The sequence below is a fragment of the Thunnus maccoyii genome, chromosome 20 (genome assembly GCF_910596095.1).
Source record: "Thunnus maccoyii chromosome 20, fThuMac1.1, whole genome shotgun sequence".
NCBI lineage: Eukaryota > Metazoa > Chordata > Actinopteri > Scombriformes > Scombridae > Thunnus > Thunnus maccoyii.
The window spans coordinates 6159197-6175907 of NC_056552.1; the positions used below are offsets into that span (position 1 = coordinate 6159197).

Sequence of the window (16711 nt, forward strand, 5' to 3'; positions counted from 1 at the left end):
CGATAATTAGTAATTATAAGTAAACATATGGCCCTCCTTGTTAAACAACTGACAGACAAGTAGTGTGTCATTATCAACCCATTTCTTTAAAAACAATGATTTGCTTTTACGTTTACTTTATGTTTCACCGTCGCACTCCCTGTTACGCGTTGATGTGCGTGATGACGTCACCAACGTCCTCCACGTCACTCTCTACATTTTTTTATTTTTTCAGTTGGTCTGTCAACGGAGCGTTAATGCTGAATTGCACTTGAACGGGAACTAAAAAAAAAAATATATACAAAAAACAAAAAAACAACACAAAACTTAAAGATGACCGCTCGGGTGAGTGTATCTGAAGCGAATATTACAACTTAAACACATGTAAACAACGCAGAATACTAAACCTAACGTGTACTTTAGGGACTAGAGGCTTTTTTTTGTAGACTTCAAGAGAGCCAGCGCAGCACTAAGTTAGCCTGTGTGGCAGAAACACTTGTCATTCAAAACTTCGTAGGCAGCCCGGAAGACGAATGGAGGATCTTATGACCACTAGGACTGTTGTTAGCATGTTTTAACTTCACAACTGTTGATCCAGATGTAGTTAAATATGTGTTAAAGTGAGGTTGTTTTAGCCACTGCACAGCTAAACTAGCTAAAGTGTGTCGTCAGTACTGTTATTGTACTGTAAGCTAAATTTAACTTTGAGCTTTTAAAAGCTAAACCAGTGGTGGCTAAAGTCTTGAAGTGGAATGAAGGAAGTGTAGCAGCATTAAACGGGTTAAAGGGAACAAGAAGAGCAGTCATATAAACTAGATAGATTTTAAATGTACCATTCATTCTTTTCACTAGTGGCCATTTTTAAGAAGCTACAGTGTAAACAAAGTGTCTTTCTATGTGTGTGTGTCAGTGTTTTTGCATTTATAATGCTTTCTTTACGGCAGCTGTTTGCACATAAATAAAACAAACAGTTGCCAGATTATAAGGTACACCTAGTAAAAAGTGAAAGTAATACAGTCTAATACAACAGTCAGCAGTAAATCCTGGCTTCATGGAGGGTTATTATGGTTGCAACTAATTAACTAGGAATGTGCAACGCATATTTAAAGTATTTATGTATATTTTAATCTAAATTAATTAGATTGTGCTATGTCCTTTTTTAACATTTATTTTACTGTATTATTTTTATTAATTCCCTTAGCATTCTTCTTACTGCTGCCTTTTTCTGCCACACAAAATTTGGTTTTATTGCATACAATGACAACAAAGTGTCTTATGACTAAACTAAAGATAATTTTCATTATCGATCAGAGATCATTATGTCCATCGCGAAGTTCCACAGCTCAAGGTGACGTCTTTAAACTGCTTTTTTAAGTGTGACTGTCCAAAAACCATTAATATTCAGTTGCATATAAGGAGATATCCAGCATACAATCACACTTGGAAGGCAAGAACCAGTTAATTCTTGTCATTTTCCTGTAAAAAATTACTTAATTAATTATCAAAATAGCCAAATAATTCAGTTTTTTCAGCTGTTGTTATAATATTAAGTTTTTGTTTAAACTGTCTTGGTGAGTCTGACAAAATTCAGGAATACTTGTGCACTCAGATGATGGTAGTAAGTGAACCTTTAGTTAATATTTCTTTTGTCAAATTACTGTTTCCAAGGTCAAGAATGAACTTCCGTACATTATAATGTTACCATAAAGTTCAGTTAACACCTCTGTAAAACAATTTCAGCAATAACTGTGCATTATAACCTTAATAAAGGTAGGAGTTATTGCAGGGCTGCTGTATTAGACTACATTTTAGCAAGGTAATCCTCATAAACTGGAAACTGTACAATGCGTATAATTACTCATGTTAAGTATCAGTAAGTTACCAAGAAAGGTTGTTGCAGGACATTACATTGAGCGAGTTATGTGGATCATATGGCCTCTTAAATGCTGAGACCTTTCTGTACTTTATATACACTTTACATTAGAGCTGATTATATGGGAACAATGCAAAGAATGTCCTTTACTCAATGTCTGGTGCATAGAAAAGACTTTCTATTGCTCTTAGGCTTTAGTTCAAAGGCATATCTAATTTGTCATGTTTTTTGGTTTAAAGTTTATGTTTGTTTGTCAGTCAAACTATATAAAATAAGGGTGAAATTAAATATAATTTCTCACAGGACCAGAATATAAAAGACAACAAACAAATCAAATCAACAAAAAAGTCAATTTATTGTAATTGGATTGTTTATTTCTAAAATATCAATCCATCCATCACCACCAATGGGTGCATCATAGTCTGCTACATAGAGATGGCAAGTTGTGTCTTCCTGTTTGTTAATCCGCATTCCTACAACAGGAAACACTATGTGTATCAGCTGACTCTAAAAATGATCTCTTGAGAGATACAGCCTTAGCACATCAGCGATCTGTTTACTGTGAAAAGCAACAGTCTGATGTTATAAGGACACCAGGACCATCGTTAGCCTAGATTTTGAAATGTTTGAAATAGGCTAAGGTTGATGTTTTTGAGATGTAGGTCAGAAATCAATCCTCTATTGGTTTGCTGAAATCTAATTAGCTAATTGGAATAAGAACAGGTTGATTTTTCCCCCTTTTTTCTTAGAAAGGATTCATTATTATCATTTTAACTGACTGGGTTGACTCTTTGCTAAGTCTCTATGCTAGCAAGTGTTCCCATTGAATTGTTTGTATGTTTAGTATTCTGTAATATGTCTCTATTGGTTGATTTTAAATGTAATCCTCTGAGTATGAGAAGTTATATTGTAACACTGGTGAAGGCTACATTGGAATTATAAATTGATTTTTTTTTACCAATTTGTATTTGTACCACGTCGCCCATCTTGCATGACAGCCAAACTGCCCGTAATACATATGAGTGACTACCTGTCAGTCTCCCATCTCACATGTGTGCGAGAGTTCTGCTTTTTGGAAGGTTAACACCACTTAATTCTTAATTATTTGTAATTAGAGAGCAGGTCGGACAGCTATGGCTTCTTAAACTGGTTTATTCCAGAATATAGTGAAAAATATAGATCACTGTTTTCCCAAAGCTCAAGACGCAACTTGAAATGTCTTGTTGTGTTCCAACCAACAGTCCACAACCCAAAGATATTCAGTTTACTGTCATACAAGACCAAAGAAACCAGAAAATATTCACATTTAAGAAGCTGGAACAAGAGAATTTGGGCATTTTTTTTCTTAAAAAATGACTCAAAACACTGAATTGATTACCAAAATAGGCGATAAATTTTCTGTTGATCAACTAATCAATTAATTGACTAATCGTTGCAGCTTTATAGTCCTTTTATTTGGTCTACATTGTATTGTTGAGGCCAAATTGAAGCTAGACTTAACTTTGTCTTTAGTTTCATCACAGTGGATCATGATGTCGCTTGTTTCACCACAGCCGTGGAGATTCCGATTCACTCGGCCAGTAGTTAACACTGTTAGTCTGACTGTTGTTGAACAATATTGCAACAGTCCTGTGAGGATTTGCTGCTGTTTGTTAAGTAGCTCAGTGTTGGTCAATGTAAAGCTTATGTCACAGAGTGTCTGGGAAGATGCAGAGGTCATCAACATCCAATTTTCCACTTCTATTATTTTCCACTTAGGTAGCATTTTGTTTTATTTATGTATTTATGTATTTTTTATTTTCATGGCTGCACCAATCCATCAAATAGAAACACACACTTTATTAACATTTCTCTCAAATTCAGTTTGATTAGCCTATATTTGGTATAATTGGAAACGCTGAGATCCACAATAGAAATTAAAATAAAGTTATGCAGGGTTGAACAGTGTTTGGCTGTGCAGCATGAATAACTGACTGAGTTAATAAAGTCAAAAAATAGAATCTTGCTGAAACTAATTATGAGCCTAAAACCCACCTGCAATAAACATGAAGCGACTATATTTATAAGTCATTAAGGCTAAACAGAACGAAAAAGTCAATAATAAGTCAATAAGTCCACTGTATGCAGCACATAATGGTGTCTCTACCGATCCCTTTGTCCTACATTATTAACCATCATTGTAATCCATCACATTGTATAGTTGTATTACACTAAGAATCTGTGCAATACAGCTCTTTATGTGTGTTTTACTTACAATACTTAATTCACATTTATCTCTTAAAGCGAACTATAATGGAGGTTAACATGTGTAGTTGTTATATTACCTCATACAGACTATATATTAATGATCATTACAGACAGAGGAAGCTGAGTTTACACTTTTCATTTAAACAAAGAATAGATTAAGAGTTTAAGGAGCATCAGACCTTGCTGGGAGTTTCCTGGTGGACACTATCGGAGAGCTGCACTAAAGGGTCTAGCGAGGTTGAATCAGTGTAAAGAGATCGCCATAGCAACATGCATGTAATGGTGGTTTTTCTGGGAGTTATTTCTGTGCTGGTGGGGAGACCTACAGTCTGCTGACCTACAGAATCTGCCTTTCTCTCTATGGAGAACTATGTAAATTATTATACAGAATACATATACATAAAGCTTTCTCTTCAGCGTACTATAGTGACACTGCTACGTTGTGCAATGTGCATTAAAAATTGCGATACCTTTATTTTTTTTAGCCTCTTTTACCATAAACTGTGAATCATAACATCGCCTGTAAGCCGAAAGGAAAAGATTTTAGGACTTGGCTCAGCTTACGTGCTTACTGTCTGTATGTTTTCCTTCATCACTGGAGTCACCGTTTTTTTATTTTATTTCTTATCTTCCTGTTTACAGATTATGCAGGTGGCGCGATGCCCAACAGATGAACTGTCGTTGACCAACTGTGCCGTCATCAACGAGAAGGAGCAACAGTTTGAACAGTGAGTGAGATTTCAGCATGTTTCTTGTTTTTTTTCTTCAGCATCTCTCTGACCTTCACTGTTAGTAATCATAGGTTTGCTTTTAACCAAAACTCTTTGCAGAACCATGAGGATTTTCTTACAGAACCATTTGCAGGGTCGGTTCTCTGCTTTGTCAGTTGATCCATTATCTGCACATTTGTGTGTTTTCATGTAGCATACAAAAGTATTTACTTTAGTGCATGTTGTTTTGGGTGCTTGTGATGGTATCCAAATAATGGAAACCTATAATGTGTTGACTGATGACTCTGTTTTCTGTCCAGTGAGCTACAGCGAGCCAGATTTAACTTTATACTTGTAAATAATGTAGCCACAAGCCCCCTCTTTATACTGGTGGATATACTGGTTATCATGACATTGTATTTGAACAATCAATTAGGGGTTTTTTTGTATTTGGAAGATTTGATTTAGATATTTTTGTAGGATTTAGTTTATACTAATGGTTGACAGTTTGACAAAGTGTCTACTTACTAGCTTTTTTCTGAACTTTCACATCACAGACGTGGTTGAAATCTCCCAAAAAATCTGGACCTTGAGTTACTGTAACAGGCCAAAGCCAAGACATAAATTTCACGTAACCAAACTGAAGTAATTCTGGTTTTTAACATCTTATTGTTTCATTTTGTGCCTCATTTTGTGTATCTATGTTTTAAAATCATGAGACCGTGTTGGAAATAAGTCTTGTCACTTTGATATGTCATCCCTTGTAGATCCATCTATTGATTTTATAACAATTTTTTGAACTATACATGATAACCTTATGAACTGCTGAGGCTAAAAAACAGACTTGCTGGTTTCTTGTTTCTCAAAACTCTCAAAAAAAGACAGAAACACTTTATCATAACAGTTATCATAACCTGAATTGTGGGAGTTATTTCACGGGAAATTTTAGAGGCATTGCTAACAAAAATACAAATGTCTCAGAGGTTGGATGTGATGAAGAAATCCGCTTGAGTATTTAACCTTGTAGTTGCTCCGGTAAAAGAAGAAGAGTATTTACATCTGAGTCGAGACACATGTTTCTGTTATCTACACTGAATCCTTTCCTCTTTCTCCTAATTCATCATCTCAACGCAGATACGTGACTGTTCGCAATTCAACCCACAAGTATGTGTTCAGCTTGAAGAGGCATCCCAGTGTTAACTGTGGGACCATCGCCTTCAGTCTGCCACAGGTAGGCTTCAATGTTTAAACAGAGCAAATAATTACTGTGTCACCTGATGGCAGCTGTTTGTTAAACTGTTTCCTACAGATGTCATCGAGAATATTTTACAAGACAAAATGAATGAAAATGTTTGTTTTTGTATATATTGACCAGTTATTCTTCAATTCTCTCTTTTCTATAAAATGAGATACCACTACTGTCTTTGTAATACATTTATTTAACTGTTAAATAACCTGTGTGGTGCTAAAGGCAGCTAACTGTTGTGTACACAATCATCTGTTTTTCCTGCAAACATGCTGTTCTTTTTAACCTTGACTGTAAAATGTGACGCAGTATTCTGACAACTTCTGAGCTGTGTTGCGTGGTTGTTTGTGGGCTCTTTGCATGAACCTCTTTGTCTGTCTCAATCTGTCTGTTACTGCTTTTTCCTCTTTTGCCTTGCCTGTCTCTGCCTGCTCTTCCTCCTGTCTGTAAACTTGGCAGCCACAACGGCACACAGGTACTACTGTAACCTCCTCGAGACGGTCTTATTTTACCACAAGAATTCATAACCAAGTCGTGTATAAAAGCATTAAAGATGTTTAAAAATCTGGATCTGAGTTAAGCATTTCAACCCACAGAAATGTTGTGAAATAAGACCACGTTGCAGAGGAACGTTGCACTGATGTCTCTGTGAAACGTGTAGTGATGTTAATTAGAGGTGTAGCTGTGCTTTGTCTGATAGCTTCTGGAAAATGTAAATCGCCTTATTGATGGATAAACGTCAACCTGTTGCCTTTTTCCCCCATTGATGCTCCAATACTACTGCAATCCTAATACACAAGAAATGATAAAACATGGAACTAAATCCATCATCTGCTCCTTTTCCTTACAGAGAAAATGGGCAGGCCTATCAATCGGACAAGAAGTTGAAGGTGAGCTTGAAGTTTAAACTTTTCTAAACATTTAAAATCTACTTTTCTGGCTACTTTGGGGCAACAGAACAATAATAAAACGCAACATCTGATGTTTTAACTGCTAGATGTGCTCCTATGTCTGCCGTTTGGTGCTGGGCAGGTAGCTTACAGTTGGTTTATTTATCTAGAGCTTTATTTATCTAGAGCTTTATTGCAGCTTTATTAGGGCTCTATAGTATATATAGTAAAACTTTAACTAATGGTAATAAAGTATTCCTATAGATATTCCTGTCATAATGTAGCATTCAGCATTCAGCATGGAAAATAGTCGTGATGTACCGTCGAACATCTTAGGCTTTGCTAGGCTGTAACTGTCAGCAGTATTACAAACTGTATTTAAAAAAATTATATAAAGGAGAAAAATCAGGTTCTGGCTCTGAAATATACATCCATCGAGAGCTAGATGGCAGTAAAACACGTCTTTGGAAAATAAATGGATCAGAGTAACATGTCACAATGGCAGATAAGATTTTGAGAACATGATGCTTTAACATGCAGCTGAGTTTTGATGCATTTATTATTTATAACACTAAAACAATCCCTCACAGTGATTTTTCAATAGTATAACGTTCAGCAGTTATTTACTGTACATGACAAAATGACAATGGAAAAGTGAATTTATGTTGCTTTATGGTTGCTGTTGGTTACCCACACAGGCTGCACAGACTCTGATTGTTCTGGGACGTCCTTTCAGCCTTTTGTCACGACTTCCATTAATTGTGCTCGACTGTCTTTTATGTCTCTTATGACCGAACGCCTTCTGAGTCAGAGAGACATCGCCACAGTGGAAAGAATAAGAGCCTCTAACATCGAACCTTCAGACTTTGAAGGATTCACGCCGCAGTCTCTCTCTCCGCCAGAAAAAAAACATCATCTGACTTCAGATGCCCACATCCTGCAGATTACTAATTATACATGGTGTTTGGGGGGTTTAGTTATTATTTAGGTGTCATGAGGGGTGGAGGGAACATGATTTAGTCAGTTGCAGAGAGAGACAGTACAACAATATAGGCGGGTGGTATCACTGCACATCTGTCTGAGAGGCTGGACATCATCCAGAGAAAGAGAAGGCCTGTTCTTTGATGAAATATTTCGCTGGGCTCCCTCAGGCCAAAACGATGCCCCGAAATGATGGACTCCATTATGGTTCTGTCTGCGTATCAGGAGTAGAAAAGAGGAATGAAAATATAATCCTCTGAGTGAAAAAATACCTTAATCTATCTCGACATCGCCTCGAAAAAAACCCAGCAAAGCAAAGTCTCTTTCTATTATTTGATCAAAGGAATAATCTCTCTCTCTCTCTTTCAGTTTAAACATGTGGAAATATTTCAATAATTTTAATTTACATAATGAATAGAATAATTTTAGCAGTGTTTCAGGTATAATTTTCCTAATTACCAGGCAGCAGCAGCCGTGAGCTACTTACAGTAAATCTCATTTTCATGATGACACATTACCTGCAGTTTAAGATGTGCAGATGATTTGAATAAAAAACCAAAAAGGAATCACAGATCATATCTAATGCAGGAGCTGCCTGCTGTGTTGCACAATAAAGGATAAAGGAATTACTGTTTGATTATAACAGCTTTCTAAAAAGGCATTTATTGATTTGATAAGCGTTTCACATGTACTAATGAGGTTAGATCCTGCTGTTCAGTTGGTGCTTAATTGAACATAATAACACCATAGATGTCAGGGGTAGATATGAGAGCTGTGTGCAGTATCTGTGTGGAAAATGTTAATTTAAATGCTGCAGAACAGTTAAATTACAGCTAATTAAGCTGAAAATGATGTGAATGTGGAAGTAAGTTATTGGGAAAAAGTGAATTGGATGATACCACACACTTGTGTATACGTAAACCCATATTCAAATTTAAAGCTGCACTTACTTTTTACCGTCTTTCACCTCATTGTTTTGATTTTCCGCAAACTCTGCTCTCATTTGACTTTGTTTCCTTCCACAGCTGCCTGCTGTGGAAGGAATGATGAGTGATAAACCTCAGATTGACTGTTCACAGAGTGTCCAGCACCAAATAGAAGACAGAAAAAAAGACTATAGAGGCAGATATTTTCCCAGGAGTTAGTTCAAAGCTAAAATATCGGACTTGGAATTCGTCAGAAACACAACTCCAAATGAATCGTGGTGTTGTTTCGTGTTTGCCGGATGTCTTAATTAGAAACTGTTTGTTGTAACAACTTTATAAAGTGACAATATGTCAGATTTTATATTTTCAGCTTGTCTCACTTGCCTCCAAGTGGCCAAAATATTAACTAATGCAGCTTTAATTTCAATTTAACAGCAGTAAAAAGGGAGAAACAAAGTCATATTCTCATGAGGACGTAGAGGAAACACTGTGTGATTTGGTCAGTTTATGTGTTGCTAGGTTTCCTGTCAGAAATAACCGAGACCAGTGAGAGATGCTGTCATCCAAACTACAAACCTCACCGTCTGTTGTCTCTTCTCCCCCCTGTAGTGTCCATCTACACGTTTGACAAGTCCAGACAGTGTGTAAGCAGCATGACAGTGGAGGTAGATTTCCTGCAGAAGAAGAACGTGGACAGCAATCCTTACGACTCGGACAAGATGGCCATCGAGTTCATCCAGCACTTCAACAACCAGCCTTTCACTATCGCCCAGCAGGTGCTTGGGGCTTTAAGGGGTTAATAACAGAAGAAGAGTGTTATTCATGTATAAGTTTTGTGACTAAGCTTTTTATTTCTTTTTAGGTCAGGGCACAGAGACACAAAAGAGAGTGAAAGCACACATACAAGTAACATAGACTACATTAAAAACACAAGATGTATCCCCCCCCTAATACCTATAACACTTGGCTGCGGAGAGAAAAGAAAGTAAATAATAAATAAGAGATGGAAGGTATTATCAAATTATTATCATGTGTTTTTCATGTGAATATACAGGATCTTTAAAGCCACAGTCCACCTACACAGGTACTACAACTGGGAAAGACTGAAGGAGTAGTTTGAGCTCAGTAGTTTATGAGGTTGTAGGAGAAAATGTTCACAGTAAAAACACAAACAGATAAAAGCATATTTTGAGCTCAGCTTACTTGTTGCATTCATTCATTCATCTATGATTCAGAAACAAAAATTTTGCCTGTTCTTATCTCATAAATAACGTTTTGCTCCCTGTGTGTGTGTTTTGTTCCCAGCTGGTGTTTAGTTTCTGTGATAAGCTCTTCGGCTTGCTGATAAAAGATATTGAGGCCATGGACCCCAGCATCCTAAAGGGAGAACACGCCTCCGGCAAGAAACCAAAGGTATCCACAGAATTATCTGTCACTGTCCCATAATGTTCACACACTTCTCTACCGCAGAGACTTTTATATAGCTTGGGAGTCATTCATTGTAGTGAACACAATTTATTTAAAGCCCCAATAATTAAAATGTTACCGTTAGATGTTGTTGTGCATAATCTATAACTGGGATTTCCACCTGCTGATCGTACTGCGTCCTGAACTGATCATCATCTCTTTTGTTTGTCTTTCCTCAGATTGAGATCGGTTTGTTGCTGGCAAACAGTCAGGTGATATTTGAGAAGTCAGAGACCTCATCCATGACCCTGGTTGGTGAGTGTCAGCAACACACCTGGTACTTGGTACTAAAACAAGAGCACTTCTTCTCAAGTAGTAATTTAAGCTGAATCTTTCTGTGGTTGTCTAATGTTCAACCACTAAAGCCGACTAGATGATGGTACTCAGAGACTGTTAAATCCAGGAATCCAAAGGACAGTGAGCTGCTAACAGCACTACAACCTGACACTTGAAACACTTGAAACACTTGAAACAAGAAAATTGAATTTTTAAATTCATTGGCTCGATGACAGTTCTCTGTAAAACCACAAGGGGGCAGACTGCACACATTTAGCTCGGCTTCCTTTCCTATTTTGCTGGTGTGGTACATCAATAAGGCACCAATGGCCACCTGACATACAGTTTATTTTTTGAATATATACATATATATGCAAGAATTAAATATAATATATTCTACTCATATGAATATTGTGATAATTTATTGAACAGTCTGAAACAAAGTTAAACTATTGAACTTGCTTAATGTAGAAGACTGAAAAGTTCAAAACTACTTTTTGGGATCGATGCCTGTTCAGTCCACCATATTTACTTCATAGCATGCATTCACGACTCCTTCACTCGTCTCCCATAACTGAAGAAAACAGGGGAAAACAGCACAGATGTGTGTGTGACAGCAGATAGGAAGTTCTCTTTAATAATCAGGTTTTCAAATTCATTAAAAAACACAATGCTTTCAATGTATTTAGCTTCTGTTTTCATGATTCCTCTCCAGGGAAAGCTAAGACCCGAGGGTCTCGCCAGTCTATCATCAGCCCAGACTGGAACTTTGAGAAGATGGGTATCGGCGGCCTCGACAAGGAGTTTTCTGACATCTTCCGTAGAGCCTTTGCCTCCCGCGTCTTCCCTACAGACATCGTCGAACAGATGGGTGAGTCCCCCCCCCCCTCCTCTCTCTCTTTGTCTCTATCCTGCCATCACTTATTCATTTGTTTGTGCTTCCACTTTTTATACTGTTTAGCTGCAAGTCAGATGCGAGGACGTTTCCAAAGATTCTCTGAACCAGTCACTACAATCTCTCGCTCACCATCAATGACTTTCTGAAAGTCTCGCTGTGTATTTAAAAACCTGCTGTGTACAACCATTCCTTTAAAAATTTGAAGGACAAAATATGAAAGCGTTTGCACGGAGCTCTTCATCAGCATGCTAAATGTGAATAACATGAATACATTAGACTGCAGTTAGAAGAAAACACAGATTATGTCCTGAGAATCTCTCAGAAACGGGAACTTCCCTTTAAGCATTCATCACGTTAGACAGATTAGATTAGGAAAATCTGCCAAAGACAATCACGTTTTTCATTTGTTATATTCAGCTTGTGTTCAATCCTTAAATCAACATTATGGCAAACAAAACTTGGAGAGCTATAATCAATGATTAGCAGGCAGGGCCTTCACTGGTGCCTCAATCATGACTAAAATCCCTGGCGAATGATCCCCGCACACCCTCATTTATAGATCTTTGACAGCTGTCGGGCTACAATGATGATTCACTCTGCAAAGGACAGCAGCTTAATCTAAGCCATCTTTGTGACTCATACACATAACCCTTTCTTCCCACACACATGTGCACACAATCACATCAGTCCTAATCCTAGCTCACAGACCCGAGGAGTCTTGTGAAAACCTGTTGTAAGGACCTCTGAGCTCGGCAAATGTTTAGAATACACACATTGTTCAAATCTACATTCACACACCCTCCGTACCCACAGTGCTCTGGGGCCTGTGGCAGCGTCCGGCAGTGTGTGAGATGACCTTTTTTAGCTGGGTGGTTGTGTTGCAGGAGTCGGCCTTTGGCTGTGGCCAGCTGGCTGCTGTAATGAGATGGCGTGTCCTGATAGAGCATCCAGCTACAGGTAAAGCTGTAATTGGCAGGCGGTGGGGGGTGGGGGAGGCAGGGAGCGCAGGTGCTGACAGAGAAGCCGTGCGCATGTGTACGTCACACATTTTGTGCGCGTGTGCATCGGTGTGTGTTTGAGCAGAAGTTTGAAGGTTTCACCCTGTCTCCCCTTTGCTCCCGGAGAGGTGAAGCAGACAGACAGAAGACAGAGGCTTCAGTGCTTTCTCTCCTCACAGCTTCAACACAACCACATAACTTTTTCCCCCCGCCTTGCTAGAGAAGTCGTCCCTTCTTCCCTCCAACCCCCCCTCCCCCTCCACCTGTCAACCTGTCTGCTTTTCCTTCAGCAGGCCCAAATGGCAACTCAGATGGTTATCTGGGGGCCTCTCAATTAGTCTGGGCTAAATGTCATTAAGCAGGTGCAAAAGGCCATTAGAAGACGCGCACTGTAAACTCACAGTCCACACTTGATCTTAAAAACAAAGGAAATCAGATTAGAAGCCAGGCGTTATCCATTCAGTTGACTTTTCTGTGCACGTGGACAACAGCACTAACTGTTGTCATTATCAATTAAACTGCTGATTATTCTCTTGATCAATCATCTGTGTATAAGATGTCAGAAAATAGTGAGTTAGAGTCAAAGGTGAAGTCTTTAAATATCTTATTTTATCTGACCAACAGTCCAAAATGCAAAGATATTCAGTCTAATATAATGAATGACAAAGAAAAGTATTAAATCATCAATTTGAGAAGCAAATTTTTGCCATATTTGCTGAAGAAATTAATAAAACAATCGCTCAAGTATCCAAATAGTTGCTGATTCATTTTCTGTCGATCAAGTGACGATTAAAGGACTAAACGTTGCAGCTCTAGTGTAGATTATATTTCTTCTTCGTCTTCTGTCGCCACATTTTGCAATAAAAATTCCCAGTCAAAACAATAAAGTCTGGACACTGAAAGCTCCTCAAGCAATAACTGTCTATTATCACCACAAACATAACTTCATCAGATTAACATCACATAAAGACCTGCATGCTAACATTTACAAGAATACATTTTTATCATGAATACATATACTTAGTCAAAGCAACAGAATCCTGAGTTAAAGCTCAGCTGATTTAACTGCATGGGTCACCACTGTGCCACGTCGTACTCATAATTACATAACTATTGCCAATATTAAACCAATAAATTAAGGAAAAGGGATCATTTAGTGGCTTAAATGTGAGCTGGGAATACTTGAGAGGGAGAGTTCCTGCTACTTAAATAACATTTTTGAAACAAAATCCTCTATTCAGTCTCTACCAAACAGAGTTATGAGCTGAAGATGATTAGTAGAAGCTTTTTCTGTATATGTGAGTTTCTCGTCAGCTTCAGTGTTTTCTCTCTGGTTCTGCGTGTGTGTGTGTGTGTGTGTGTGTCTGTCTCCAGGCTGCAAGCATGTGAAGGGAATCCTGCTGTACGGACCCCCAGGCTGCGGTAAAACCCTGATGGCACGACAGATTGGCAAGATGCTCAAGGCCCGGGAGCCAAAGATTGTCAACGGCCCCGAGATTCTCAACAAGTATGTCGGAGAGTCTGAGGCCAACATCAGGAAGCTGTTTGCAGAGGCAGAGGACGAACAGAAGAGGGTGAGGGGAGAGGGACACATAACACACGTACTCAGACAAGGGTGTTTCTCCTGTTTTCTAAGCCAAGATATTGCAAACACTTGACGATAATAAAAATACCAAAACCACCACAGCCAAAAATTAAAAACCCCACACACACACACAAAACTGGTTTTAATAAACAAGCCTGTTTTATTTACATCGTCCAGATACGGTACTCAGACGTGCAACAGTTTTGCTGAGCTTATTATCTGCACATCATAAATCACCAACTCTCTTCTCAACGGGGATCTGTATTCTCCACTTATCCACATGAAACACAGATAAGCATTTCATCTATCTAAACAGAAAAGAACTAATTTCTCCAGGAGTGGAAAGATCTGCCCTTTAGCCAGACATAGCTGTAATAACTTTGGTAAGGATATGATGTGTTTCTGTGTGTGTGTGTGTGTGTGTGTGTGTGTGTGTGTGTGTGTGTGTGTGTGTGTGTGTGTGTGTGTGTGTAGAGGGGGTGGGCAGTTATGCATTGAAACCCCAGCAGCGATGGTTGTTTTTGGATGGTGAGACACTAGCATGGAGCCTCACTCTTCACCACCTAATGAGGGGCTGGGCTCTCTTTGACCTTGTATGAGATCTCCCTTCACACACACACACACACACACACACACACACACACACACACACACACACACACACACACATATCCAGTGTGTAATAAGGACAGCTCCACACCTGCTTTAAATGCTACGTCTGAGACTGACAGGTCTGTAGATGAAGGGATAACCCCCCACCCTGCTGCTCTCTCACTTTTTTTTTTCTCCATCTGTCTCTCTGTCGAGGGTCAATAATGATTTTCAAGAAAGCGTCAGCAGTGTCGTAATCATTCTGCTGTGTTCATGTCTCTGTTCATGTATTACTTTAAATTGCTTTGAGTCTGAGAGGACGCTACATATTGATGAGCTACTGCTTTTAGTAGTCACGGTACTTCTGGTGGGATCCGTTTATCCCGTTCAGTGTGCTGCACGACACTACCTCTCCTTATCCTTTATACCCACCATATTCTACTCGAGCTTGTACTGTAATTTAAAACTGACGTTACATTTGTTGTACAGAAAACATTTCATAACCCAGGGATCAAACCGTGTCATTGTAGAAGGATTCAAAAGGTAAATAAGTTTCTGTTGGGAAAAACCAGAACATGGTTCCAATTACACTGTTGGGCATATTTCCCTCCACTTCCTGTTTAGTTTCTCTGTCTTGTATATATACGATAACTACTTCTCCCAGTTTCATCGGGGTTCCCACCAACCTGCAAACAAACCTGGTATTTTTTGAAGGTTTTGAAAGTGAAAACATTTTTTGTGGATACAGGAGTAATTTTTAGTTTCATCAAATTAAGGATTTTATCATGGTTTCATATTGTCATAAGGCAATGAAAAACATGGCGTGTTGTACACTAAATAATCTGGTTTAGTAGCACACAACAGATCAGGATACTGTAGCTGGTAAACTAATCTTCTAAAAATGTCATGTAAGGGTACAAATATGAAATTTAATTATTTATTCTGAGAAAAAAGGCAGCAGTGTTTCTGTCTTTTGGCCTTCCTTAGCCCAAAACACTCAGTTTTACCTGACAAGAACATGAAAAGCATCAAAAAGTCCTTTAATTTGATGCCTGAATGAGTGTGGGAAACACACAAAGAAACACATTTTACTGTCAATGGCAGTCACACGTTTTCAATCATAATAAATCTAAAGAAATTTTAAAAAGAAAATATACCCTAGACGGTACACATATACAGTATACTTATTAGTAATTCCTGTCATTAATTTTCTCCCCTCCTCTCTCTGCTGATCAGCTTGGTGCCAACAGCGGTCTTCACATCATCATATTCGATGAGATCGACGCGATCTGTAAGCAGCGTGGAAGCATGGCGGGCAGCACAGGAGTCCACGACACCGTGGTCAACCAGCTGCTGTCCAAGATCGACGGAGTGGAGCAGCTCAACAACATCCTGGTCATAGGTGCAAACACATAAACATACACTAGCGAGAGCCAACTAAACTTAGAAAAACTCCACAGGCCTGAACATCTGCACTCTATCTCATCTCTCTCATTCATCCTTTTCCTCTTCTTTCCACTATCTGTCCATCATCTATCCCTCCCTCAGGTATGACCAACAGGCCTGACCTGATAGATGAGGCCTTGTTGAGGCCGGGAAGACTGGAGGTGAAGATGGAGATTGGTAAGAAGTGAAGGAGGCAACAGATAAGGCTTCACACTCAACAGTTTATCTAAGTGGGTGGGAACGGGGATTAAAACTGTAAAAAAATTGCTTCAAAAAAAGTAAATGTTAATGTTAAAGCATTTCCTTAAAGTGGAGGGGAATAGAGAAACTGATAAATCCATACCATCATAAAGATTTTACCTGTTATTTTAATATCTAGGTCATTAATAATTAAATTAAATTATGGTTTTATTACGGACATTTTCAGCTCTTATTTTCTTCACTTTACATGAGTTGGTCAAATGTATCAAAGGGGCAAAAATCTAATCTGGACAGAGAGAGTACACGTGTAAAATCCTCCTCTCTAGTCCAACAGAAATGTGTGTAAGCAGTGTAGAATAAACAGACTTTAACTGTCCAACACAGCTTTTCTGGATGA

General features: G+C 38.5%; 1 protein-coding gene across 1 annotated transcript in view; it reads left to right on the forward strand.

The window, feature by feature from the left end:
* Nucleotides 1-203: 203 nt before the first annotated feature.
* LOC121886995 (vesicle-fusing ATPase-like) overlaps nt 204-16711 on the forward strand; it is a 31038-nt gene continuing 14530 nt past the window's right edge. The window contains exons 1-11 of the mRNA XM_042397495.1: nt 204-324; nt 4742-4827; nt 5944-6040; nt 6906-6945; nt 9462-9628; nt 10158-10265; nt 10499-10574; nt 11311-11466; nt 13866-14065; nt 15904-16069; nt 16216-16290. Coding sequence (XP_042253429.1) covers nt 313-324; nt 4742-4827; nt 5944-6040; nt 6906-6945; nt 9462-9628; nt 10158-10265; nt 10499-10574; nt 11311-11466; nt 13866-14065; nt 15904-16069; nt 16216-16290 — 1183 coding nt within the window. The 5' untranslated portion in view covers nt 204-312. The remainder of the gene's footprint in view (nt 325-4741; nt 4828-5943; nt 6041-6905; nt 6946-9461; nt 9629-10157; nt 10266-10498; nt 10575-11310; nt 11467-13865; nt 14066-15903; nt 16070-16215; nt 16291-16711) is intronic.